Genomic DNA, 24,820 nt, shown 5'->3' on the forward strand with positions numbered 1-24,820 from the left:
TAAAAAAAATACACAGTCGTACATTATGTAGAGTACGTATATGGCTGTAGTCTATTCTATTCTATATCTGCAGAAGCCTGCCAATAAACAGGTTCGAGAGAAGGATGAAGGACGATCGTTCTTCCTTGAGTTAGTACATACATACAGTACAGTAGTACATTTCTTATCTAGTAGAGACACGAAGATAACTCTTTTTTTTTGATGCTCTTCTTCCGTATTCTTTTCTCATTCTGTCGACAGGCGACTACTCACTTAGGAATACCCGTCACCCTCGCCGCAACCTCATCATTGCTCATCTCCAGCGGAATGACGCCCGCCGTCTTGAGCACATCCGCGACATTGTCCACAATCTTCCGATCCAGTCCCCTCGTGGTGTCCCTGACGAATCGAACGTCCTTCATCCACTCCCTCGCGTCTTCCTCCGAGTACGTGCACCCCAGATCCCCCGTCGCAAGCAGCTCGACGACCTCGTCTGGCTTGTTCTCGAACGCGCGGATCCCCTCGTCAAGCAGGCTGAAGAGCTGCGCCAGGTTTGCGTCGCGCTCGGGGTCAGGGAACGTCGTTGTCGACGCGACGATCAGCCACGAGGGCCAGGGCGTGTAGATCTCGCCGATCTTTTTCAGTGGAGGGTTGGGCTTCAGCTCGTTGGGGTGGAAGTACGGCTTCGTCGTGAAGTGCTCCCACATGAAGAATTCGGCGGCCGGGTGGCCTTCGCGCTTGGGCTCTTCCCTGAAGGGGGCGACGCCGTCGCGGAGGGCGCCGAAGGGGCCTAGGGCGACAGTTTGCAGGGCATCTTCGGACCAGCCTTGTTGCTGTTGCAGGACGAAGGACATGATGTGCGAGCCGCTAGAAACTACATCAGTATCATCCCAGATTTCGCCTTGCTGAAGCAATTCTTCAGGTGCCTACCTCCCCAACCGACTAACTCCTACTCTCCCCCCCTTCAAATCATCCACACTGTTAATCTCCTTCCGATCGCGCCCCGTCACGATCGCCCACCGCAGCGGCGTCTCCACCCACTGGCCAACAATCTTGTATCCGCCCGAGACACTGTTCTCGTACAGCTGCTGCTTGCCCGTCAGACCCGCGATCCAGCCCTCTGTCAGACCGATGCCGATGTCGATCTCCTGCGCGCGCAGAGACGTGATCATGTGCCCCGTCCCGGAGGGGAATTCGACGAGGGAGATCTGGAAGGGGAGGGAGGATGCGGTGGGGGAGCGGAGAGCGAGGTGCAGGGGGGTGAGGTAGTGTTCTGTTGAAATTTATCAATCATTAGTTTCGTCTCTATCAGATACAAACATTCAAAGGAAGAGATGAAATAGATTCAAGTACATATCAGGTACATACCAGGCACATAGCCTATTCGAATGGTAGGCTTATTCGCGGCCATCGTCAAGTTGTTCCTCCGGCAAAAAACGAAAGTACTAGCAGTATAATATACACAGGCAGGAATATTCCGCTCAATTGAGCTCTTGCAGCCGTGGTGAAGCTTTCTTGCAGGAATGATTCGAATGGAATGGATGGCGGGGTTCCGCGGGGTTGAGAACACAAGTTCCGGCTGCTTGCGGAGTTACGAATGATGACACAATAGCGTGTACCTATACCCTCATGGTCTATAACGATCACAAAAGCTTTCTTTTTTCCAAAAAAAAAAAGGGTAAATTTATTCAAAAAGTAAAATTGGTTCATCTACTAAAAGTATATAGTCATGGTAATCTAAATAGTAAAAGATAATTATAACTGTTCACTCGGCTAGGTCAGCCGGATATCCTTCTCTTCCGACCCCCATGGCCGGCCTTCCCGGCTGCCCGCAGCTGGTCCATTGCCAAACATCCAGTACTGAATGCCCAGGTAGCAGTCACAGATGCACTGGAAAATGGCGCACATCTTGAAGGCCCATGGGATGACGTCCTTGGTGTAGAACAGATAGCTCATCTTCATCGCATCGCCCAGCAGCCACGACACCAGCACGGACAGTCGGAATCCCTTGCAGGAGCGCGAGCGCTGGTTAGCCAGCACCTGGGGGACTGGAAGGAAGGCTTCGACGGCGAGACCCACGGCCCCGAGGAGGTTGATGTAGGATTCTGTGCGAGAGATGAATGGGAAGAAGACGTGGATGACGAAGAGTCCGAGGAAGAGATACCCCAGGAAGGTCCAGTACCTGCCGTAAGTCAGTATACACATACTTACACAGGGTGAGTGAGACATACGGCCGCTCATGCCTCCAGCGCCAGAAATTGTAAGGCCGCGGAAACCCCAGCTCCGACTCCTGACGGTGTCCACTAAACGGGACATGTTCAATGCCCTCCTTGATCCCCGGCGAGGGCCGATTGTCCAATGCAACCTTGAGCAAAAGCAGCTGCACAAAAACCATGTTGATTGCCTGCACCAACAGCGAGAAGGAATAGTAGGCCCCGAACCAGTAGAAAATCCTGCGCGGCAGCAGTCAGCATCCGATACAACCAGTCCGGCCGAAAGGGTGTAACAACGGGACAATCTCACTTCAGAATCGACGCCACCAGCATGATCAGGGGAATGTCGAGCGAGAACCCGGCGGAGCTCTTCGTCCGGTGGATACTGTATATCTGGTCTGCATAGGAGGTGATGGGCGCGGTGATGAGACTGGAAGGAATCAATCGGTCATTAGCATCCAGTTCCTGTTTCACCAGCCATCGTCAATTCCAGCACGTACAAGAATGGCGCCGCATATTCGATCGCTAACGAAACGAGCCACATGGTGTGCTTGCTATTCGAAGACTCCGTCTGACGGAGTCTGGCTGGTGCTTATCCTCTCTCTCCGACTGTACACAAAGAAATGCCCCAGATGTCCTTCTGACAGAAATGAGAATTGTGGTGCCGCTATTCTGCGCAGTTGACGTATTTCGACTTCGATTGTGCTCCGACAATTCCGGTGCGATTCCACCCTATGGCGTAGGGGATGGACGGACGGACTGTGTGCGCAGCGATGAGTCGGGCGTCCGCTTCGTAAGCATGCAATGGGTTGTGTTGTGTTCTGGAATTGCTCGAATTTCAGAGTATGATTGACAAAGAAGGGGAAGAGAATTAATTAGAGATGAATTTCAGACGCTCGGACAAGTCAAGCCAGGAACAAGACTACCAGCTTATCCGGTTGGGCTGGGGCTTGAGCGGGCCAGCGCATCGCTTCCCGCGCGGGTCGTTATGACTGGCGGGTCTGACGGTCTCCTGTTGATCTGCAGAAATGTAACAACGCCAGCAACCGACTACTCTCAAGGGCTTCAACTGCTTCACAACTATTGAGCACATTTTCAAGCTTCTAGGCAGGAGAGAAAACACAACCATTATGTATTCGACTGTATTTGACATCGTCTATTCTATTGTGCAATAGCCGAAATCAAGAGATAATCATATACGAAATGATATACGTAAGATACTACTGGATACAACTAGAACTCGATCTTCCACGTCTTCCCAACACCCACATTGGGGTTCTTCACCACCGCGTACGCTGCCTTGCCACCCCGCGGACCCGTGTACTGCAACGGAGCTGTAGCACCAGCCTTTGCACCCTCCTCAATCACCGTCACGCTCGACTTCTCCTGCCACTCCGCCGGAGCGCCCACCACGACGATCTTCTCCACCCGTACGCTGGCCATCGTCTTCAGGTACTCGCCAGTCTTCGGGCCCTTGGTGCCAATGTTCTGAGACGAGAGGGTGGAGTCGGCGAAGCGGAAGCGACGGTGGATATAAGCACCACGCTCGAAGTCGAACGTCTCGCCGTCATCCACGTACAAGGTTCCCTCCGCCGTGCCATGTTGATCCAGCGCCACCACCAGAGTGTATGGGTCCCATTTCATCAGTCCGCTGCTGCGGCGAGGACGGTCCTTGCGCGGGATCACGTGGCCGCCCTGCATCAGCAGGGGAATCTTCTCCAGAGGAGCGGGAACAGTGTGTCTCTTGCCGGCACCCTGGTAGATAGTATAATCGAAGTAGTCGTAGTATTTCTCATTGTCAGACAGGTAGATGTCGACCGAGGTGGCACCCTCCGTCACCACGGGCTTGGCCAAAAGACCCGTCGAGCCCAGGTAAAACTGGTCGTCGATGGCGAACCCTTGCTCATCGTCCGGGTGCACGTAGTACTGCGGTCGCACAATGGGCGAGCCGTCCACGGAGGCTTGGTGGAAGGCCGTGTACCACGCGGGAAGCAGCTGGTATCGCAGACGGATCGCCTGCGTGATGATGCCCGTGTACGGCTCGCCAGCCAGATACGGCTCCCGTCGGCGGGTGTCGATATGCGCATGAGCGCGGAAGAAGGGATAGAAGATGCCCGTCTGGTACCAGCGCGTCAAGAGCTCCTTGCTGGGGTTACCAAAGAACCCGCCCACATCGGCGCCCGCGAAAGGGAACCCGGCAATCCCGTTGGTCAGGACCATGGGAATGGACGCAGCCAGGTATTCCCACTTAGCCTGGTTGTCACCAGTCCACATCGCTCCAATCCGCTGAGTTCCAGCATAGAACGATCGGGTCAGAATGAAAGGGCGTCGAACTTCGCCATTCTTGCGCTCCAGCATGCCCTGGTACGTCGCATTGACCACAGTCATGCCGTTGAGATTGTGGACGTCCCGATGCTCCCAGCCGCCATAATGGATGTTATCCTTGGGCATGGTCGTTTCCGGCCCGTTGAACACTGAAGGTTCGTTCATATCGTTCCAGATGAAAGTGTTGTGGAAGGTCCCCTTGAATTTGTCATAACTGAACAGGCCTTTCCACCACGAGATGCTGGCCGGGTTAAAGCCGTCGATCCAGTGAGAGGAGCCGGGCCAGCACCAACCCTCATACAGGTTGCCGTCTTTATTCCGCACTCCGAGCTCCTTGCTCTTGAGTTCCTCGATGACCGGCCAGTTGGCTTCATTCTTGAGATGGGGGTCGATGATGATCACGAGCTTGCGTTCGCTGTCATCCAGCTGCTCCTGCATGCTCTTGGGGTCTGGGAAGGTCAGGGGGTCCCAAGTGAAATATTTCTTGCCGTCCGTGTACTCAATGTCAAGCCAAATCACGTCGTAGGGGATTTGGTATCGGTCAAACTTCCGATCAACTTCCTTGACGTCCTCGTCGGTCACATAGTTCCAGCGACACTGGTGATACGCAATGGCAAACTGCTGAGGCAGTTGCGAGTATCCCGTCAACGCTCCGTAGGCTTTGGTAAGATCCTGCGGCGTGGGCCCGAGGAAAACAAAAACGTCCAGCTGTCCGGATTCCGAGAACCAGTGAGTTTGCGTCGTCTTTTTGCCGGAGACACCCAGGGCTAGAGGGTTGGTCGACGGCTTGGTCTTGACGATATCCACCCAGGTCTCGGCGGCATTGAGCCAAAAGACTGCAACGGATGAGTTCTTGCGGTGGGCTTGCATGTAGGGGATTGAGCCGTAGAGGGTCATGGGGCTGTTAAGCTCGTACTCGAACACATCGCTGTTGTACATCCGGTAGGGCTCGTTGTGGTTGCCGGCACCACCTCTGCCACAAATTAGATATCTAATTTATTACGCGGAATACAGAGTAGATGCTCAAACCTTGTCTCCTTCAGCGACAGCGAGTCAGCATGTTCGGGAATTCCAAACACGTGTTCGTAGCCAGGGAACGTAATATCCAGGCCGACGCTCTCGGGACCCCGTGGTTTGGAGTCGGTATTCCCGCCGAAACTCTCCTCCCACCAAGTGCTCTGGTCTTCAGGTGATGCCTTCTTCGTGTCTTCGTCCTTAGCATCGACTTTGGGTCTCCAGTGCTCCAGGTTCAGGAATCCCCGATCGTTGAGCTTGACATGGGTCTGGCCATCCCTCTGGAACAGGATCTCCAGGGGTGCGTGACGGATGATTGCCTGGAACCTGTTATCCGGCCCGTACAGCACTTTGGTGAAGCCGGCATCAGTCTCCGGGTTGAGAGCTGCAGACTTGCTGAGCTCTGGCTCACCCACGAGAGCCCATTTGGCTGCTTCATTGTAACGTTCCTTGCGGACTTTGCTGTCATGTCGCAGTTCAATCTCCCCGTTTATCCGCTTCTCCTCATCCAGCACCACGCGTGCAACGCCCGACTCGAGGAACGACACCGTGAGAGGTAACCTGACCTTCTCGTCGGTGGTGGTTGTTTTTATGACAGTGCCTTGCAATTGGCCATCTTGGAATCGAATCGACGAGGATTCTAGCTCGTAGGGAGAGGACCACGAGGCACCCCGGGCGGAGGCTTCGTCTGCGTACGCCCTGTTGCGACTGCAGAAGCCCGACTGGGAGCAGGTCTTGAAGTTCTCGTGCTTTACCGACGCTGGATCACTTGTCAGGATATTGGATCGGTCCAGCTATGGACTGTCATTCGGGGAACTTACCACCAGGGACGACCAGAGAGGTAAGAAGGGTTAGTAAAGCGAAGAACAGCGTCAGCTGTAGCTTCGCTGCTCTGCGCCCGATCATGGTCGGGAAAGGACGAGCAATTAGGCTCAATCTCCAATAGTGAAGAATTAAATGCAGCAAATGGATGTGCTGACCTCCATCTATATGCTGGATGGGTCAGACACAGTCTGCGTAGTGTTGTTAGGTCAAGCTGGCCAGATAAGCAAGTCCCTAACAGGCTGGAGTACCTGGGGCAGCTCGGCCGCTAACCAGCCCTGATTAGGGCCGCGACAACAGCGCCAACACAGCTGTGGCTGAGAAAGAAGCAACTCAGAAGCAACTCCGACGACACTAGTCAAAAGTCTTGTGTACTACGAACAGAATACTTCGATTCGTTCTATGGAGATATGGTGTGTTGTGAGGATAATTCGTTAAAGAAAAAGGGGATATATACGTATAGAGTGTTCGACCTTTCCAGAAGTCTTTCTTTTCGTTTGTATTCAGAGAATAATGCTAGGCAGTTATTTCTTCATGCAGAAATTTTGATACGGCGGTGACAGGCATTGGCCCACCCACGTTGTAGCAACTGATCAACCCAGGGATGGCAGATTGGCATACCCCTCCTGCCCCACCGCCTTCAGTTGTATATTTTCGCCAACTCAGCCCGCCAGAGTCTGCTTCCTCTTCAATCCTCCCAGTTCTCTGTTCTCTGCGGTATTCTTGATCTGAAAGCGATCTCTCTCATATATCCAAGATGTCGAACGAGCAGACGTAAGTCCCCGTGTTCCGTGCCATCCTGTTTTCATGGCTTTACCCCTCCATTCCCCTCCAGAATTTTCCCCTCCCCTCTTGTTGTGGCATTGAGGCTAATACGACGTCCAGTTTCATTGCCATCAAGCCCGATGGTGTCCAGGTATGGCCTTGTTCCTGTTTCAGCTTGTTTCTCAAGCTAGATTCAACACGAGCACTTCCCACTGACACCGTTGCCAGCGCGGCCTGATTGGACCCATCATCTCCCGCTTCGAGCAGCGTGGGTAAGTAATGAACAATCTCCGGGAATGACGAACATCTGCTAATGGTGTATATAGCTTCAAGCTCGTTGCCATGAAGCTTGTTTCTCCCTCCCGGGAGCTCCTCGAGAAGCACTACTCTGAGCTCTCCGACAAGCCCTTCTTCCCTAACCTCGTTTCCTGTCAGTTCCCAGAATCGACCCAACGCTCCCTCTTCTTCGGCCATAAACTAATGCGGGATTAGACATGCTGAGCGGACCCATCGTTGCCATGGTCTGGGAGGGTCGTGACGTTGTCAAGACTGGCCGCGGTACGTATTACCATTGACTGCTGTGAATGCCAAACACCCCTGCTGACGACAATCTGAAGCCATCCTCGGTGCCACCAACCCTCTTGCCTCTGCCCCTGGCACCATCCGTGGTGACTACGCCATCGTAAGTCTAAAGCTCTGTGCTGCATCAGATCCTGTGCTGACTTTCGTGTGTAGGATGTCGGCCGCAACGTCTGCCACGGCTCCGACAGTATCGAGAACGCTAAGAAGGAGATTGCCCTCTGGTTCAAGGAGGGTGAGGTCCTCAACTACAAGCACAGCCAGTTCGACTGGATCTACGAGAAGCCATAAATATCCCGCGATCTCTGAAAGAGTCAAGCCTGAGAGAGTCAGGCCATGTGGGTTTATGGTGAATCAGCTATGACAGAGGCCGTAGAAAGTTGACAAACTTTTCTGCAAATAGAAAATTAAAATTTTCTGGTTTAGTGGCCTATATATATAATGGTTCGCTTTCGTCTGAAGATCCGGGGTATAAACATAGGATGAAACCTCACCCCACCTGCCTGTACTCTGCAAGGAACTATATCATGTATACACAGCGCATAGTCCGGTAGAAGCAGCATTCGTATCCCAGCTATGCTTTGTTGTTTCCGAAAACGCGGCGCACCCCTCTGCCTATGGGCCCAACGAAGACCCGTGCAAACCACGGTGTAGCCCATACACTGACGGCGATCCGCACCGGCAGCAGTGCCTTGGTGATGGCATACGCCGTTGCAAACTCCAGCACCAACCGTACGCCTTTGTGCTTCTCCGTTGCCGCTGCCTGATCCTGCCCTCCATCTGCTGTAGCTGCCGCTGCTGCGGCCTCGACATCATCGCCCTCCACCCATCCTTTCTTCTTTAACCAGCGCCCGAATCGCTTCACGCCATCGTCGAATGCTCCCCCGTCACCAGTCGTCAAGTCTGGCATCCACCCGCCATAATGGAACCCGGCCACGAGGGCGAAGAGAGGGACCACAGCCGTGATTTCGTGCAGGATGAGGAAGGACGTGATGTGCGTGACAGGGGCACCCAGGAGGGGCGTGGTATAACGTTGCAGGAATGATGGGAGACGCGCATTCAGTCGTTGAAGGCGGGAACGAGCGTCTGCGGATTGCGCTCCATTTGGCGGCGGCGGAGGAGCTGTCGATAAAACGCGGCGAGAAGAGGATCGCAACGATGATGACAACCGTGCTCTGGAGAAGAGACTTGATAAAGACCTGGAGGCCATGACGAAGTCCAATTGATGCAGTCGATTGCTTTCACTGAATGCAAGCTCAGCCGGAGCTCGAGAGGGGAGATCTGCAAAGCAGCTTGGGAATATACATCACAATATCACAATATCCATTTACATAATCAAAATGAAGAAAAACAACTAGTGCTCCCACTGTTCGGAGAGGCGCTCGCCTTTATACACAGATCTCGTATTCAACCTCCTGCGACAACTTATGCTGCGAATGTTTGTACTGTTTGTCTGTTAGCATAAAAAGAAAATCCGCTGCAAGGATTCAAAGCGCTGACCAGTTAATTCTTGCAGGACTTTCTGTGTTTTTCATATTGCAGGATATAAATTTGTAGATGATATATTCAATAATCAAATCACAGCTGTTTCGTTCCTGTAATTATTGCACCCATATCTATGGAGCACAACTATTCTGGCACCTACCGGCTCCACACCATGGATGGCCGCAATCGGCCCTTTCTAACAGGCGGACCCCGGCAAAGCAATGTCTTCGCATATGCCGGCATTCTCGAGACGACAAATCATTTCTTTCTCGTACCCTTCTTTTTCCCAATCCCTTCTTTCAGAAGGTTTTTAAAAGCAGCTCTTACTGCTTTATTTCTCTGTCTTCATCCCCTCCAGTGATGGAAACTGTGGGGTAGACAATCGCCACTGCCTCAATCACTGCCTCCGCTATCTACCGCACCCCACTCGATTCTTCCTCCTGATCTCGTCTGGGAATTGCAACTACACGCCATTGAACCTCTCCAGCAGATCCCGGCATGATGGAGAAGGTCATCGACAAGATTGCGGCGCTCCCGCCGGATGCGCATTATTTCTCCCTGGAGTTCTTTCCTCCCAAAACCCAGATGGTGGGGTTGTATTATACCCCGCGTTCATGGACAAGACCCGACTGACGATGTGCTAGGGATCCGTCAACCTGCAAGCCCGTCTGGAGCGTATGGCACGGGCTCTTCGTCCGCTTTTCGTGACCGTGACGTGGGGTGCTGGAGGAACGACTGCCACCAAGTCCCTCGAGCTGGCGGAGATTTGCCAGCGCCAGCTGCAACTGACGACATGCTTGCATCTGACGTGTACGAACATGAACAGGAAACTCGTTGATGAGGCGTTGGAGGAAGCAAAGGTGCTGGGAATTCGGAACATTCTGGCCTTGAGAGGAGATCCGCCCCGCAGCGACGAGTACAACATTGATGGAGACGACGACAGCAACAAGGAGTTCACATATGCGGTGGATCTGGTGCGGTACATTCGACGCGTCCACGGCGACTATTTCTGTATCGGAGTGGCAGCATATCCAGAAGGCCATCCGGGCGATTCATACACGGAACCGCAAGACCCGGTCAAGGATCTTCCTTACTTGGTGGAGAAGGTTAAGGCGGGCGCGGACTTTATCATGACTCAGTTGACCTACGATCTGGAGGCATACCGCAAATTCGAGGAGATGCTGCGCAACCACGAGTCTGGCGTCTTCAAAACGATTCCCATCATTCCTGGTCTCATGCCGATTCAGAGCTACAACATTCTCACCCGTGTCACGAAGCTCAGTCACGCCAACATCCCTCCCCATATCCTCTCCCGAGTCGAGGAGGTGAAGACGGATGACGAGAAGGTCAAGCAGGTCGGTGTCGATATCCTGAGCGAAATCATAGATGGCATCAAGGACATTCCCTGCCCTGGTCCTCGAGGCTTCCACTTCTACACTCTCAACCTGGAGAAATCCGTTTCTTTCGTGCTCGAACGCTGCGACCTTATACCCCCGTTGACGGAAGATCCGGACGAATTGGAAGGGGACATTGCAGTTCTCAACCCAGCGCAAAATGGAATACTGGATGAAAGTCAAAAGCGTTCTCGTCGTCGAGCGTCATCTATTAACTCGCAGCCTCATAATCGTGTGATCGTGGACAGGTTGCGTGTTCCATCGGAGAAGTCCTCGGGAGGGTCATTCAGTTACGAGACTACAGCGCTGAGCGCGGGAATCCCGGCAATGAATCCGCCTCCTCGCAGCACTACGCTACAGATTTCCGAAGGGGTTGGATCTCTAGGCCGGGAAGCAACCTGGGACGACTTCCCTAACGGACGATGGGGTGATGCGCGATCACCAGCATTCGGTGAGATTGATGGCTACGGTCCTTCCCTACACGTCAGTGCGACAGTTGCTCGTCGACTGTGGGGGTTCCCGACTTCTGTGTCTGATATCAGCACGATTTTCCGGAGACACGTCTCCGGGGAACTGCATATTGTGCCGTGGTCGGAAGGAGGAGCGCCAGAAGAGACGGGGGGCCTCAACGCCGAGACAGCGACGATCCGCACGGAGCTGCTGAAACTCATCGATAAGAACTGGTGGACGCTAGCATCGCAGCCGGCCGTCAATGGCGTGCGAAGCGACCACCCGATCTTCGGCTGGGGACCGCCGGGTGAAGGATTTGTCTTCCAGAAGGCCTTTGTGGAATTCTTCTGTCCCAGCCAGGACTACCACTCTCACATCAAGCCGCTCCTACAGCGCTACGGCGAGGACGAATTCGCCTGGTTTGCGACGAACGCCGCAGGCGACTTCGAGTCCTCCTTCTCAACCTGCACGAACCTGCAAACTGGCACGAACGGGGCAGGTTCCGTGGCCGACGAATTCAGCGAGCTGCATGACAGCCGCGGCATGGCCGTAACATGGGGCGTCTTCCGCGGGAAGGAGATCACGACGCCGACGATCATCGAGGAAGTCAGCTTCCGCGCCTGGGGCGACGAGGCGTATCGGATCTGGGACGAATGGCGGCGGATCTACCCGCGCGGCTCGCCGACAGAGCGCTTCCTCGATGCGACGAAGAACGACGTCTGGCTGGTCTGTGTTATCGGCCAACGGTATGGAGCGGGCACGGAGCCGGGTTCAGAGGAGGAGGAGAGAGAGGCGAAGATGTTATGGCGGGTGTTAGCCGATGAGAAGCCATAGACCAGCAGCCATGACGGGATATAGATACGGTACAGGCTATGATTACGGCAGTAGTAAACGAAGGAATCATACAGGTATACATATCTAATGCATGACAATCACCATCAACCTTTTCTTGTCTTTTTTTTTCTTGTAGATTAATTATGGCAACGATCAACAACAATTAGCGATGATAACGGAAATGGAATTATGGAATCATGAAATTATGGCATTACGGAGCTTCTGGAATTTATTATAGGTGCCTAGGTAGTTTCAGGGCAGTCAAGTCTGTCCAAGTCCAGGTATGTACTGTACATGTATGTACATGTAATCTTTCAAGGTGACCGTAACTTCTACCTACCTAGGTAGGTAGGTAAGTACCTGACTGACTACATATGTATGTCGAATCGAATGGAAGCAAACGTAGTACTACTTGTATTACCCCGAATGGGTGTGCTAATCTAATCTATTCCCCCGAATACTCCCAAAATTAAACACCTCTCCCAAGGGTTTATATATAAGAATCCAGGGTCCTCTCCCCCCTTACCTTTTTCTTTCTCTTTTAGGTATTCCACTCTACAATCAACATTACTATCCCGAAGGCAGCGAAATTACTGTAGTCAGACACATGCATGGTATTTTATTTTATTCTATTTTTATTCTATCTTCTATCGCGCTTCCTTCGCGAACCCCCTCTCCTCAAGCTCTTCCGCGCCTGCGTCTGCGTCCGGAATCGCGCCGGAAGCCTGTGCTTCTGCGAATTTCTCTGCTGCGTCGTCTAAGCGGCCGTAGGCGCGGGGGTTGCGTCTTGGTTCGCTGGGGCCGGAGGCGTGGACTTGGTAACCTCGTAGTCTGCAAACACAATCAATTAGTCACTAAGCAGGATTTGGTTTGGAGGGGAGGTTGGTGCTTCTGTAATAGATGTATGCATACCTAGGCCCCTGCCCCGTCACTTTCGGCAGCGAAGACGCATATACCCTCTCAAATGCCTTCACAGCCTCGTCGAATGTGCCGTCTGCTATACTCGCTCTCACACCGGCAAAGAAGCGGTCCATTACGTGGTTGTTGTGGATCTGCAGGAGGGTCCATGCGAGCATCTCTTTCGCCGACAGCAGATGGCGGAGATATGCGCGATGGTGCTTTGTGCATGTGTAGCAGGCGCAGCCTTCCACTAGGGGGGAAAGATCTGTTGCGTGGGAGGGGGACCAGAGGTCAATTCCTAGAGGTTTTGGTTTCAGTCCGTCGTCCCCCTCCGACTGCTTCGGTGGGAAGACGAAGTCCAATGCGATTCCGCCGTCGGACATCGCTCCGATGAATGGAATGGTGAGGAGGTCTGCCCCCAGAGAAATATCCCGGAGTACTACCTGAGGGGTTTTCGGCTCGCTGAAGGTCAGTCGCGGCAAGTCACCCAGCTCCTCCGGGACGATGGACAGCGAGGCGGATTCGTAAAGCGCCAGGCCGGAGATGTGCGGTCGCAGCTCATCGCGCAATTCTCCAAAATACAGCGTCTGCTGCGTATTTTCCAGTGGTAGAACTGGCGCAAAATACAACGTCTTCAAATCAGACTCTTCGGCTCCGTACAACTGCCTCGTCGCATCCCTGGTATACGCATGCGTCCGATCAACCATCTTCTCGCGCCTCTTGACGCCAGGCTTCTGTCCCAGGACCATATCCGCCAGTCCCACGACGACATCCGGCCGCAGCTTCTGCACCGCGTCGACGTACTGCTCCGCCTCTAGCTGGCGGAATCCGACTGACGTGAGGATGGCGATCGACTTGTCCGTGTTCGGCGGCGGGCACACGATGGGCGGGACCCTGCGCGCGCCCAGCAGGAGGAGAATGTCATCTGGCAGGGACACGAACTTGCGGAGCGCTGACTCGTGCGGTGCTCGCGGCACGTTGTATATCGGGGGAACCTCGTGGGGGAGTTTCTCTAGAACTGCACTGGCCCGAGGACGGTCGTAAGCCACTTGAGAACCCTAAAAAAAAGTGTATATATATGCAACAGATTCTACATACAATCCTCCAACCCAAAATACAGACTCCCAATCGCGGTGTGATCGCGCAGCACATCGTGCGCAAGGTGGGGAACGGAACCCCGCGAGGTGATCGCGATATAGTGCGGCGTCTGGATCGGCCGTCTGCCAGGGACAGCGAACTTGCCCAGTCGCGGGGCGAGGACCGACGGGGCTGGTTGCAGCAGACTGAAGGGATTCGTCATCTCCTCAGGATTCATCTGAGACAGGGTCTCGGACCCCATGGCCGTCGTTGCGACTCGCTAGTGAAAGGAGAGGAAATGAAGTATCGCAGGGGGCTAAGGACGGAGATCCTGCGGCCGCGGAGGTTTAATTTTAATTACTTTAGGTGCTTTTCGCGCTGACCGCCTGGACCGAGGCCCCTTTACTCTCGACGTGCTCTCACCAACAGAATCGCAATTGTACAGTTCAGCAGTGTACAGTCAAGGGAACAAGCACAAGATGGCGGAGTCTGAGAGTGAGAAAGGCAAACGCGGGGCTCTTATCGTGGTCGAAGGGCTGGACCGCGCGGGGAAATCCAGCCAGTGCGAGCTGCTCTATCGCAATCTGCTTGCAATGGGCCATCAGGCCAGGTACATTCGCTTTCCAGGTACTCTATTTACGGTCAGACTCGTATCGATCGACCCTCCAACTAACACTCAATAGATAGAAGCACGCCCATCGGCAAGCTGATCGATAGCTATCTACGCGGCCAGTCGCAACTCGACGACCATTCGATCCACCTCCTCTTCTCCGCCAACCGGTGGGAACTCGCGCAGAGCATACAAGAAGACATTGCCAGGGGAGTCACCGTCATTGTTGACCGCTACTCCTACTCCGGGGCCGTCTACTCGGCCGCCAAAGGCAATCCGAACCTGTCGCTTCAGTGGGCATGGCAGCCGGAGGTGGGATTACCACGGCCTGATCTGTGTTTGTTCCTGAGCATATCGACCGAGGAGGCTGCGAAGAGAGGCGGATTCGGCGTGGAGCGCTACGAAACCGACACAATGCAGAAACGGGTGAGGGAGCTGTTCCTCTCCCTCTTGGAGCTTCCACATAACGACGAAATCTGCATCATTGACGCCGGACGGTCGGTCAGCGAGGTCGCTCAGGATATTCTGGAGCCTGTGCTGGAATGCATGAAGAATGTAGATGCAATCGGGCCGTTGAGAAAACTCGGCCCATGGTCGTTCATCCCCAGCGGAGAGAGTACAAAATCGTCTTGAAGCCCGTCAATCCACAATCTCCGCATCATCCCAATCGCTATCCTCAATTACTATCTCAACTCTGGACTGGGCTCGCTTGGGTTCTGCTGGGCTGTCGTCAGAATCAGAGCCCAGGTCTACCACTTCTATCCAATTGTCTAGAAGTAGCTCATCCTGGTCGTATTCGTTGTATAGACCGTCCTCAGAACCTGTCCCATCATCATCTGGCGAATCTGCAGTGCTCACAGATCGATCTGGGAGCTTTTTCTGGTCGACGCGATTCTTCTGTCCATCTGCTGGGTTCAATCTCCGCTTGCGCTTTGTTTTGAATATCTTCTGGGTCTCTTTTTCACCACGGAGTCGCAGACTCAGCTCCTTCATCAATGAGGACCATGTGACAGTGGACTTGCAAGCAGGACAGCTACCGGACGTGGGTATAAGTTGGTTAGGGCTCCCCGCATCGTTTAGAAAATGTCTAGATAGACAGACTATGTGAGCCGCACAGCGGCAGTTCGTCTGCGGACACACCACTACCAAGTCATCCTGCAATACCAATTGTTCCTTGCAGACGCCGCACAGTATGGTTTCAGAGTCGTCCAACAGAAACATTGCTTTTTCCAAGTGCTCTTTCATATTGTTGTAGCTAACATCGATATGAGCGACACCATTTCCCCGGTTCATATCAGCATCCTGAGGTGTCGTATCTAGTTTGACCTCTATATTGTCAGGGAGGAGGCCATCGACCCGTTCCGACCAGACCTGCCATACGCGGTAAACGTCTTGGGAGAGGAACCGCACTGTCAATGGCCATCTGGAAAAGTAAGGCGAGCGCAGTAATAGATGGAGATCCGCTAGGTGGCTGGTCAACGACCTGGCCTTGCGGCGGTGGCCACCCCGCCTCGCTGTTCCTGTCTGGGGATTAATACGGATGTTGGACGAGTGTACTGAGGAGTATTCGTCCGATTCTATATGCCGAGAGTCCCCTGCGTTCTGCCATGCCCATCTGCTCGAGTGTTAGTTGTATTGCGACGTAAACGAAGAGAGTGCCACGTGGACGAAAGTGTATAGATGCTCACTCAAACTGCAACGCCCCAATCCGGCTCATGAATCCTTCCACCAGCACCACCATCTCCCACGGCCTCAGCGAGTTTCGCGCGGTCCGATGCGCCCCGCCCTTGGCAACGCCGTTATGCTGCGCCAGCCGTCGTGCAGGGTTGGGCGTCGAGCCAACATACAGCGAGGCATGACGGACCGTGGATCGCAGGAGATAGCAGCAGTAAAAGGCAGGAATGGGTTTGGGTGCCGAGATTTCGTCCTGGATGAAGGTGCTCGGGGCCGAAGCCATTGGCAGGTGATCCGGGGTTCCAAATTTCAATACAAAAAGAATGGACTGCAATTAGAGGTAAGGCGAAAGATTTAAGCTAATCATTCCAAGATTCTGTAACTAAGGCCAAAACTGTAATGGTCAATGATGGTGTCAAGCAAAATGGCCATTCAGCGGAACCTCCATCAATGGAAGACATAATAGTACGCGGGTGACGAAGCCGAGACGCGTCGCAGCAGGAAGACACCGCGCTGTCACGTGGTCGACTATCTTGATAAGTACACGACATGCAAATTGGCTACCTGGGTAAATTGGATTTAGCATTTTTTTTAAAAAAAAAATCATATAACTATCTGACATCCTTGTTAAGAAATATTTTCACTTGAAGATCTACCGGTCCTGGTATATTATGGCATTGTCTAGTTGAAAGGGTGGATTATGTCAAGATTTTAGGTATTAGTAATACAGAGTATAGATCTCGGACTTAAGCCGGTGCCTATTACGGCAACCAAGGACAGCAGGTGTTGGAGCCTGCTAAAGTCCTGATGAAAAAAAGATTATACTAAATTTAGACTAACCAATTTTTAATACAAAAATCTATGTTAATATTAATACTCTCATCCTATAATTTTGTTGAGTGATCATTTCATGAAATATGCAGGTTTTGCGGGAGAATGGCCATTGTTTCAGACTTTCGCGTGGGGCTGTATGGTATGACTACAGAGCACGGAGTTCAGGTATAATTTCAACTGGCCAGGAAAAAGAGAGGGGGAAAAATAAGATGCGCAAAGGGGAAATCGACCCCGACCGTCGCATACCTATATATATCCTTATTTTAGGATAATATCCTAAAGGGATATGCAAGTGCGGAATCATAGCCCCTAGACCACTCGCGCCTTGGGCAGGCCTCCCCTCATTGTGTTTAAAATAATAAAAACACAAAAATATGTAATTCCTCAGATTAGGTACACTCAACCCCCCTCCTGTCTAGATAAACTGAGAATGAATACCCCCCGCAGTATGAGCTTGATGCTGTTCCTGCGAATATCGGGTGACAAGACATTAAATTTTTTTTTTGACATCCTAAGTAGGAAATATTCTCACTTGGAGAGCTACAGGCCGTGATTTATTATGACTTGTCTGGTTGAGAGGGTGGATAAAGTTGAGACTTTAGGTACCTAGGTATAGATCTCGGAGTTAAGCAGGAGCCTCCAGTACATTATTATTACTGACTACCAAGGACGCCAGGGATGGGAACTTCTCTCGAAAATCATTTATGCCATCAGTCAGATGCTCTAAGGACATGTGACAATGACTTGCAGGGCATAGTACCCAGAAATCAGTCCTTACTCGTGGTTAAGAGTTTGGGAGGGAGAGTAGGCGTAGCCCACATGGTTCTAAGAATATATCGCTGTGCAACATCAACAAACAGCATGCCATGCGGTTGGACTGGAATGAATAAGATTCGGCAGCTTTAGGTCGGCAGACAAATGCGGATTCGGGCAGCTTCGTAACGCCCATCTCCGACAAAGCGAAGCATCTTCGGGCCAGATGGTTATCACAGCTGATTCTGTCGGGGAGATGCTTGTCCTCGAGATTTTCAATCGCTTGTGGTCGAGTCGAAAGCTGATGTCCAGGGTAACAGTTGAGTTTCCACTCGTGGCTGCACTGACTCATCCATCTTGTGTCATCCAACACAGTAGAGAGAGATGAGTCAGGGGTACATTAACTGTTAGAAACCTTGAGGCAGGTCTGGATTCGCGTTTGATGTAAACGAGCTTGTCACGTGGAACCGAACTCTGCCGTTGCCCCGTATCCTACATGGCTGGAAGTCGGGATTCCAGGCATGGCTTTCCGCGATAATTATGGTATTAAAGCTGGGGTGTCTATCGTCAGCTTCGTGACTGCAGGATCGGACATTGTTCGGTTGATAAATCAGTCAAGACCAGTTTATAATTTTACTGAATGCATGAACCAGGGAAGGGCGTCCTGCTTAGGTCTAGGTACCTAGGCACAGTACCTAGGTAGCTTCCCATTGTTGTGGCAACACACCCAGGAGATTACCACGACATCGACAAGTGATGAAAATTCATGGCTGCATGTTGCCAACTCTGATGCTCGAGGCTACCGTGTCACCTGCTCCTTCCGTTTGCGTGCAGGAGGAGGATGGATCCTCTGGCGTGATCGAGATGATCTACTTTAGGTAGGTACCTTCCTTACCCGTAGACTAGGCAAGTACGGAGTAAACTCGATTTACCTGCGCGGCGAAATCATACGACTGCCTGTCATCGAGGTACTTCGTATTGTGTAATAAATGTCATGCAAGCGTACGCACGCTGTATTTTACCGAGTTTGCACCGTCCGATCCGGTCGGTCATGTCTGGTTACAGACGGTATTCAGGGTCAGCTCGGTACCGGCCGGACCAGCAGGTCTCCGCCTATCAGGCAGGCGCAGCAAAAGCTAATGTGGGCGCTTCCCACAGGACAGAATCGATGGAGAGGACACAGACCAGCTGCAAAGAGTACCGCCCTCAGATCCCTCGATCCACCTTCCCTTACGGCTTACTCTCCTCTGCTGCTGGCTGCTCCTCCTCCTCCTCTTCCCGGCTGCTTCCTGTCTCTCTCTCATCCTCACCCCTCGCATTTCACCTCCCTGAGTCTAGTTTCTTATCTTCCATTCCGTGGTTACACGGCCTCTGGAGATCGTGTTCCCTCCTTTAGTTGATCCCTCGCGATTCCAATGCCGACTTCCTATCAACCCGTCCGCCCTTGATAGACCCGGCGTCTTTTTCTTATTCTTCTTTCTCCCCGAGCCTTTTTCTACCCCCGTCGTGAAGACATGGTTGCTCCCGCCTCTACGGGAGCAAATGCCTCACAAGCGCAGTCCGCGCCGCCCCGTCAACGCTCAAATGCGTCTTATCCGTCCTACGGTCACAATGTCCCATTAAGTGCCCGCCGGTCCGCGCCTCTCGACCTGTCGACCGTCGAGCGGCGTGGACAGCCCAATGCTGCACGGGAACCTACCAAGCGCGTCCGCCCTCATGGCTTGCAGGAGGCTCCCACCTTCCGTCCCACCGAGGAGGAGTTCAAAGATCCGATGGCGTATATCCGCAAGATTGCACCGGAGGGGCGGAAGTACGGCATCTGCAGGATCATCCCGCCTGACAGCTGGAATCCTCCATTCGCAATAGACACTGAGGTATGTCCCATAGAAAGTAACTAGTGCTTTAATGGAGACGGTCCCTTTTGAGCTTACTCGACACGTGCACGGGATACTGTGGTTTCCTTGTTTTGGGATGGAACTGCTAACTGTCTGATCTTCAGCGTTTTCACTTCAAAACCCGTCGACAGGAACTCAACTCGGTCGAAGGAGGTATGCCCCAGCGTTCAGAGAATGTTGCTGCCGGCAAAGCTCCCCAGGACCACCGTTCTGACCCAGAACCAGGAACCCGTGCGAACCTGAACTACCTCGATCAGCTCGCCAAGTTCCACAAACAACAAGGGACCAACCTCAATCGATTTCCAAGCGTCGATAAACGGCCGCTAGATCTATATAAGCTCAAAAAGGCGGTCGAGGTTCGTGGGGGCTTCGACCAGGTCTGCAAGTTAAAGAAGTGGGCCGAAATCGGACGGGATCTGGGCTACAGCGGCAAGATTATGTCGTCGTTGTCCACCTCGCTCAAGAACTCGTATCAGAGGTGGCTGCAGCCTTATGAGGAGTACCTCCGCATCGCCAAGCCAGGCGTGCAGCAGCAGTTGGAGTTCGAACAAGGTGGCCCCTACACGCCATCTCCAGCTCACTCGCCCATGAACAAACGCCCGCTCTCCTCCACACCATCGAATGCTCGTCAGGATTCACCGGCGGTGCGGTCCTCTGGCGCGTTGAATGCGTCTATAGAGTCAGATGGTACCCCGACACCATCCTCGGCCGAGCCGGTTCCCTCCCGACCAGCTGCCTCATCCGGATTCACGGCCGTCAATTCCAAACCGGGAGGTTTTACCCCAGTCAATAGGTCGCCCTCGTTTGCGGCCGTGAACAGTGGTCCTCAAGTGAAGCGTGAAACGGAGAATGGCACGCCGACCCCCAAGACCATTGCCCCACATCCTGGAGGGGACAGCGCCGACGCAAAACAGACAGGGACCAACTCGGCTGCCAATGGCCATCCCCTCAAACGTGCTATAAGCCAGGACAGCCTGGCTGGCAGCCCGCAGGCGGAGACGGGGGATACTGAGAGCTCTGGCCGGAGGAGTAAGAGACTACGTAAAGGTACGGTGTTTGCCTGATCACCTCTACAACTTTCCATTTTGGTCATAATTTCATTTGATATGCTGACTGCATCATAATAATAGATGCACCTCCGACAGTGGTTGGATCCCATATGAGTCTCCTACGCCCGGCCCCGCCCAGGGCACGGATGAAGAACGGCACCCGCAAGACTGGCAATGTATGTGATGATATTCCGCTATTCCCTTATTGTGACTGACCGCTCTCCCAGAAATGTGAGGCATGTGGCAAGACCGATAACCCTGAGTCCATCTTCGTTTGTGACAGCTGTGATAATGGATATCACCGATCTTGTCTCGATCCGCCCTTGAATGCCGTTCCTGAAAATGACTGGCACTGCCCCAAATGTCTGGTAGGCACTGGTGAATACGGCTTCGAGGAAGGTGGTGTCTATTCTCTGAAGCAGTTCCAAGAGAAAGCCAACAATTTCAAGAAGAACTATTTTGCGGGGCGAATGCCCTTCGATCCAGTTCTGAACACTCAGCGTCGTGAAACCGAAGACGACGTTGAACGCGAATTCTGGAGGTTGGTGGAGAGTCTGACAGAGACCGTCGAGGTCGAGTACGGCGCCGATATCCACTCCACGACCCACGGCAGTGGCTTTCCGACCGTGGAGAGGAATCCTCTTGACCCATACTCGACTGATCCTTGGAATCTGAATGTGCTTCCGTTCCACGAAGACTCGCTTTTCCGACATATTAAATCAGATATCTCCGGCATGACGGTCCCTTGGGTCTATGTGGGCATGTGCTTCTCGACGTTTTGCTGGCACAACGAAGACCACTATGCGTACTCGGCCAACTACCAGCATTTCGGTGCCACCAAGACGTGGTATGGCATTCCAGGATCTGACGCGGAAGCCTTCGAACGAGCGATGCGGCAGGCTGTGCCAGAGCTCTTTGAGACACAGCCAGACCTCCTTTTCCAACTCGTTACCTTACTCCCACCAGATCAGTTGAAGAAGGCCGGTGTCAATGTCTATGCTCTTGATCAGCGTGCGGGCCAGTTCGTCATCACCTTTCCTCAGGCCTACCATGCCGGGTTCAATCACGGCTTCAATTTCAACGAGGCAGTCAACTTTGCTCCCGCGGACTGGGAACCGTTTGGTGCTCTTGGTGTCGAGCGCTTGCAAGCTTTCAGAAGACAGCCGTGCTTTTCGCATGATGAGTTGTTGCTGACAGCGGCTGCTAGAGATACCTCCATCAAGACTGCCAAATGGCTGGCCCCGGCGTTGGCACGAATGTCTGACCGAGAATTGGAGCAACGCGCACTCTTTATTGCCCGTCACCAGGAGGTGTCTGCACATCAGTGTAAGTTCAGCGGTGACGACTGGTCGGCGGATGATGGAGACTGCAAATTGAAGTTCGTCGTGGAGGAGGAAGACCTGCCTGAAGAAGACTACCAATGCCACTACTGCAAAGCCTACACCTACCTGACCCAATTCCGATGCCACAAGACGGGCCGAACCCTCTGTCTCATGCACGGGGCAACTTACGACTGCTGTGAAGAGTCGCCAACCCAGCGGCTGATGGGGCCAGACCATACGTTGCGATACCGGATGACTGATGCCGCGTTGAAAAATTTGGTCCAAAAGGTCCAGGACCGTGCTAGGATCCCCGAGGCGTGGGCGGAAAAGTTGGAGAAGGTGCTTGAGGATGAACCAAAACCGCAGCTGAAGGTCCTCCATAGCCTGCTAAGCGAAGGTGAGAAAATCCCATATCCTTTGCCTGGCCTTCAAGACCTCGCGGCTTTCGTTCAGCGGTGCGACAAGTGGGTGGAAGAAGCCAACAACTACATCACACGGAAGCAGCAGAACCGCAGGAAGAATGAAAAGGCCTGGCGTAAAGGCACTTCCAAAGCCGCGCAGCTTGAAGAACGCGACCGTGAGCTTCGCAGAGTGGAGAATATCCACGCCCTACTTGCAGAGGCTGATAAACTGTCCTTCGACTGTCCACAGATGGCGGCCCTGGAAGAGAAGACCCGCGAGATCGAGAAGTTCCGCCAGGAGGTCCATATCGCCCTACTGAATCCTCACCTTCGATCGATCCAAGAGGTGGAGGAGCTGGTTGAATCGAGCCGAAATTTCAACGTGGACATTCCCGAGGTGGAAGAACTGGAGCATGTGCTGCGACAGATGAAATGGAACGAGGAGGCCCGTCGCAAGCGTGATCAATACCTCACCTTGCAGGAGTGTAAAGAGCTGATCCAGGCCGGGGAACAGTTGGGGTTGGACGACAGAAATGAGGATCTGGCGTATTTCAAGGATCTGTGTCGCCACGGAGAGACCTGGGAAGCCAAAGCAAAGGAATTGATGTCTGCGGAAGCCGTCCATTATCAACAGCTGGAAGCTCTGTCCGCCCAGGCGTCGCGGTTCCCTGTTTCCCCCGAAACACTGGCGCAGGTTGATGCCATTCTGACCAAGCAGCGAGAGGCTCAGAAACAGATCCAGAGTATCTACGAAAGGAGCCAAGATCCGGATTTTCGGAAACGTCCCAAGTACAGAGAGGTGCGCGAACTCATGGAATCATTGGAGCAGCTGAACAGTCGACCTGTTGGCGCCATTGACCTGGAGCGCGAACAGAAGCGCCACGAGGATTGGATGAGGAAAGGAAAGAAGCTCTTTGGCAAGGCCAATGCTCCGCTACATATTCTTAAGTCTCACATGGAGTATGTCGAGAAGAAGAATGCCTCCTGCTTCGACTTGGAGGATCGCTGTCGACCCCCGGTTGAACCCGCGTCGCGGGACAACAGCCCCGAGGGTCTCCTAGATAATAACAACAGTGTGTGGGAAGGCGGCAAGTCTCGGAAGAGGGATGTTTTTTGCATCTGCAGACAGTCCGAAGCTGGGATGATGATTGAATGTGAGATCTGCCACGAATGGTGAGATGTCTCCCCAGATGATTCGTCGAAAAGGGATTACTAACTCCAGCTGACAGGTATCATGGCAAATGCTTGAAAATCGCTAGGGGCAAGGTCAAGGAATTCGACAAATACACTTGCCCGGTCTGTGACTGGCGGAGAAAGATCCCTCGCGACGCCGCACGGCCCAAGCTCGAGGATCTTCAGGAATGGCAGGCAGAGATTCCGAACCTCCCATTCCAGCCCGATGAGGAGGAAGTCCTAGACAATATCATCAAGCAAGCATCCGCTTTCCGGGACTTTCTCCAAAGCTTCACAAACGCAGCTTGCACGACTACCGAGGAGATCCCTACGTTGCTTTTTTATCTGCGGAAAATCGAGGGTGCGGAGGTACTTCTTGCGTACGAGACGAATTTCTTCCGCCAAGAGATTCATAAGTGGGCACCAGTGGCACCAGAACCTCCGCCGATTCTGGAGCAATCTCTCTCAACTCGCAAGCCTCGTCCGACGAAGCAGCAGAAGATTATGGCTCAGTTGGGCGTAGAACGTCCGGAGGACCTGCCCCCTCATCTCCGTCCCAAGACGAGCAACGCTGCCAAGCGCAAGTCTCTTGAGTCCTCCTCCCAAGTGACCCGGCCGCCGCCTCTTCAGCCAGCGCCTGCTTCAACAGCACCGGGAGAGAATCGGCCACCAGTCTCAACGAGCAATGAGCAGACCTTGTCTGGTGCACCATCCTCCCAGCCATATCCTTTCTCAGGAAACTATTCCCTGTCTGGGCGCGATTCGAGCCCACCGTTTGTATCTTCTTCCTCCTCCTCCGCCTTCCTTCCTCATGCCGCTGGGAACTCTCCATCCTTCCCTCCACGCTCTCCGCCACATAACCAAGGCCTAGAGCAGTCCCTTTTCAGCCCGCCCCCGAGCTTCAATCGCGACCAACACGACGGGCCATCTGGGGTCGATATGGACACGAATAATCCTTTTTCCAGCAGTCCTCGTCAGAACCTGGATGATGTTTTTGCGGATCTCACCAACCAGGACGCCGATGCCGTCGAACCCATGGAGAACACCCATGCCAATGAAGCTTTAGAGGTTCTGGACGCTAGCAACAACGGTGGTGATCGTCCTGATTCCGACCGTGAAGGTGAGAGTGCCGAAACTGCCAGAGACGGAGCTGAAGGCAGCGGCGAGGGACCCGCAGATGACTTTTAATTTACGAGGATTTTCCATTTTATTTCATTTCCTTTCTTTATCCAATCACGATTGTAATAGAATAACGGTATAATGTCGGTATCT

At 53.1% G+C, this 24,820-nt stretch overlaps 10 protein-coding genes across 10 annotated transcripts; 4 read left to right on the plus strand and 6 right to left on the minus strand.

The window, feature by feature from the left end:
• Positions 1–248: 248 nt before the first annotated feature.
• Positions 249–1,390, minus strand: VTN77DRAFT_2608 (uncharacterized protein; the record flags this gene model as incomplete). Its single annotated transcript, XM_069418466.1, has 3 exons — positions 249–846; positions 910–1,252; positions 1,348–1,390. The coding sequence occupies 3 exons, from the start codon at positions 1,388–1,390 to the stop codon at positions 249–251; spliced, it is 984 nt and encodes a 327-aa protein (XP_069282089.1).
• Positions 1,391–1,752: 362 nt separating this feature from the next.
• Positions 1,753–2,736, minus strand: VTN77DRAFT_2609 (uncharacterized protein; the record flags this gene model as incomplete). Its single annotated transcript, XM_069418467.1, has 4 exons — positions 1,753–2,161; positions 2,211–2,432; positions 2,503–2,622; positions 2,693–2,736. The coding sequence occupies 4 exons, from the start codon at positions 2,734–2,736 to the stop codon at positions 1,753–1,755; spliced, it is 795 nt and encodes a 264-aa protein (XP_069282090.1).
• A 689-nt stretch (positions 2,737–3,425) lies between these two features.
• VTN77DRAFT_2610 (uncharacterized protein) lies at positions 3,426–6,437 on the minus strand (the record flags this gene model as incomplete). The annotated part of the gene is made up of 3 exons (XM_069418469.1): positions 3,426–5,490; positions 5,547–6,291; positions 6,353–6,437. 3 exons carry the CDS (start codon positions 6,435–6,437, stop codon positions 3,426–3,428), a joined length of 2,895 nt encoding a protein of 964 aa, XP_069282091.1.
• Positions 6,438–7,110: 673 nt separating this feature from the next.
• Positions 7,111–7,988, plus strand: VTN77DRAFT_2611 (uncharacterized protein; the record flags this gene model as incomplete). The annotated part of the gene is made up of 7 exons (XM_069418470.1): positions 7,111–7,127; positions 7,239–7,269; positions 7,347–7,390; positions 7,445–7,548; positions 7,611–7,676; positions 7,736–7,800; positions 7,854–7,988. 7 exons carry the CDS (start codon positions 7,111–7,113, stop codon positions 7,986–7,988), a joined length of 462 nt encoding a protein of 153 aa, XP_069282092.1.
• Positions 7,989–8,271: 283 nt separating this feature from the next.
• VTN77DRAFT_2612 (uncharacterized protein) lies at positions 8,272–8,907 on the minus strand (the record flags this gene model as incomplete). Its single annotated transcript, XM_069418471.1, has 1 exon — positions 8,272–8,907. The coding sequence occupies one exon, from the start codon at positions 8,905–8,907 to the stop codon at positions 8,272–8,274; it is 636 nt and encodes a 211-aa protein (XP_069282093.1).
• A 776-nt stretch (positions 8,908–9,683) lies between these two features.
• VTN77DRAFT_2613 (uncharacterized protein) lies at positions 9,684–11,860 on the plus strand (the record flags this gene model as incomplete). Its single annotated transcript, XM_069418472.1, has 2 exons — positions 9,684–9,770; positions 9,827–11,860. The coding sequence occupies 2 exons, from the start codon at positions 9,684–9,686 to the stop codon at positions 11,858–11,860; spliced, it is 2,121 nt and encodes a 706-aa protein (XP_069282094.1).
• A 647-nt stretch (positions 11,861–12,507) lies between these two features.
• On the minus strand, positions 12,508–14,099 carry VTN77DRAFT_2614 (uncharacterized protein; the record flags this gene model as incomplete). The annotated part of the gene is made up of 3 exons (XM_069418473.1): positions 12,508–12,691; positions 12,773–13,778; positions 13,859–14,099. 3 exons carry the CDS (start codon positions 14,097–14,099, stop codon positions 12,508–12,510), a joined length of 1,431 nt encoding a protein of 476 aa, XP_069282095.1.
• A 217-nt stretch (positions 14,100–14,316) lies between these two features.
• VTN77DRAFT_2615 (uncharacterized protein) lies at positions 14,317–15,080 on the plus strand (the record flags this gene model as incomplete). Its single annotated transcript, XM_069418474.1, has 2 exons — positions 14,317–14,464; positions 14,521–15,080. 2 exons carry the CDS (start codon positions 14,317–14,319, stop codon positions 15,078–15,080), a joined length of 708 nt encoding a protein of 235 aa, XP_069282096.1.
• Positions 15,081–15,086: 6 nt separating this feature from the next.
• On the minus strand, positions 15,087–16,404 carry VTN77DRAFT_2616 (uncharacterized protein; the record flags this gene model as incomplete). Its single annotated transcript, XM_069418475.1, has 2 exons — positions 15,087–16,062; positions 16,136–16,404. The coding sequence occupies 2 exons, from the start codon at positions 16,402–16,404 to the stop codon at positions 15,087–15,089; spliced, it is 1,245 nt and encodes a 414-aa protein (XP_069282097.1).
• A 2,818-nt stretch (positions 16,405–19,222) lies between these two features.
• On the plus strand, positions 19,223–24,736 carry VTN77DRAFT_2617 (uncharacterized protein; the record flags this gene model as incomplete). Its single annotated transcript, XM_069418476.1, has 6 exons — positions 19,223–19,582; positions 19,708–19,756; positions 19,829–20,650; positions 20,734–20,828; positions 20,880–23,548; positions 23,605–24,736. The coding sequence occupies 6 exons, from the start codon at positions 19,223–19,225 to the stop codon at positions 24,734–24,736; spliced, it is 5,127 nt and encodes a 1,708-aa protein (XP_069282098.1).
• Positions 24,737–24,820: the final 84 nt, after the last annotated feature.

Source organism: Rasamsonia byssochlamydoides (genome assembly GCF_041956645.1).
Source record: "Rasamsonia byssochlamydoides strain NRRL 3658 unplaced genomic scaffold VTN77scaffold_2, whole genome shotgun sequence".
NCBI lineage: Eukaryota > Fungi > Ascomycota > Eurotiomycetes > Eurotiales > Trichocomaceae > Rasamsonia > Rasamsonia byssochlamydoides.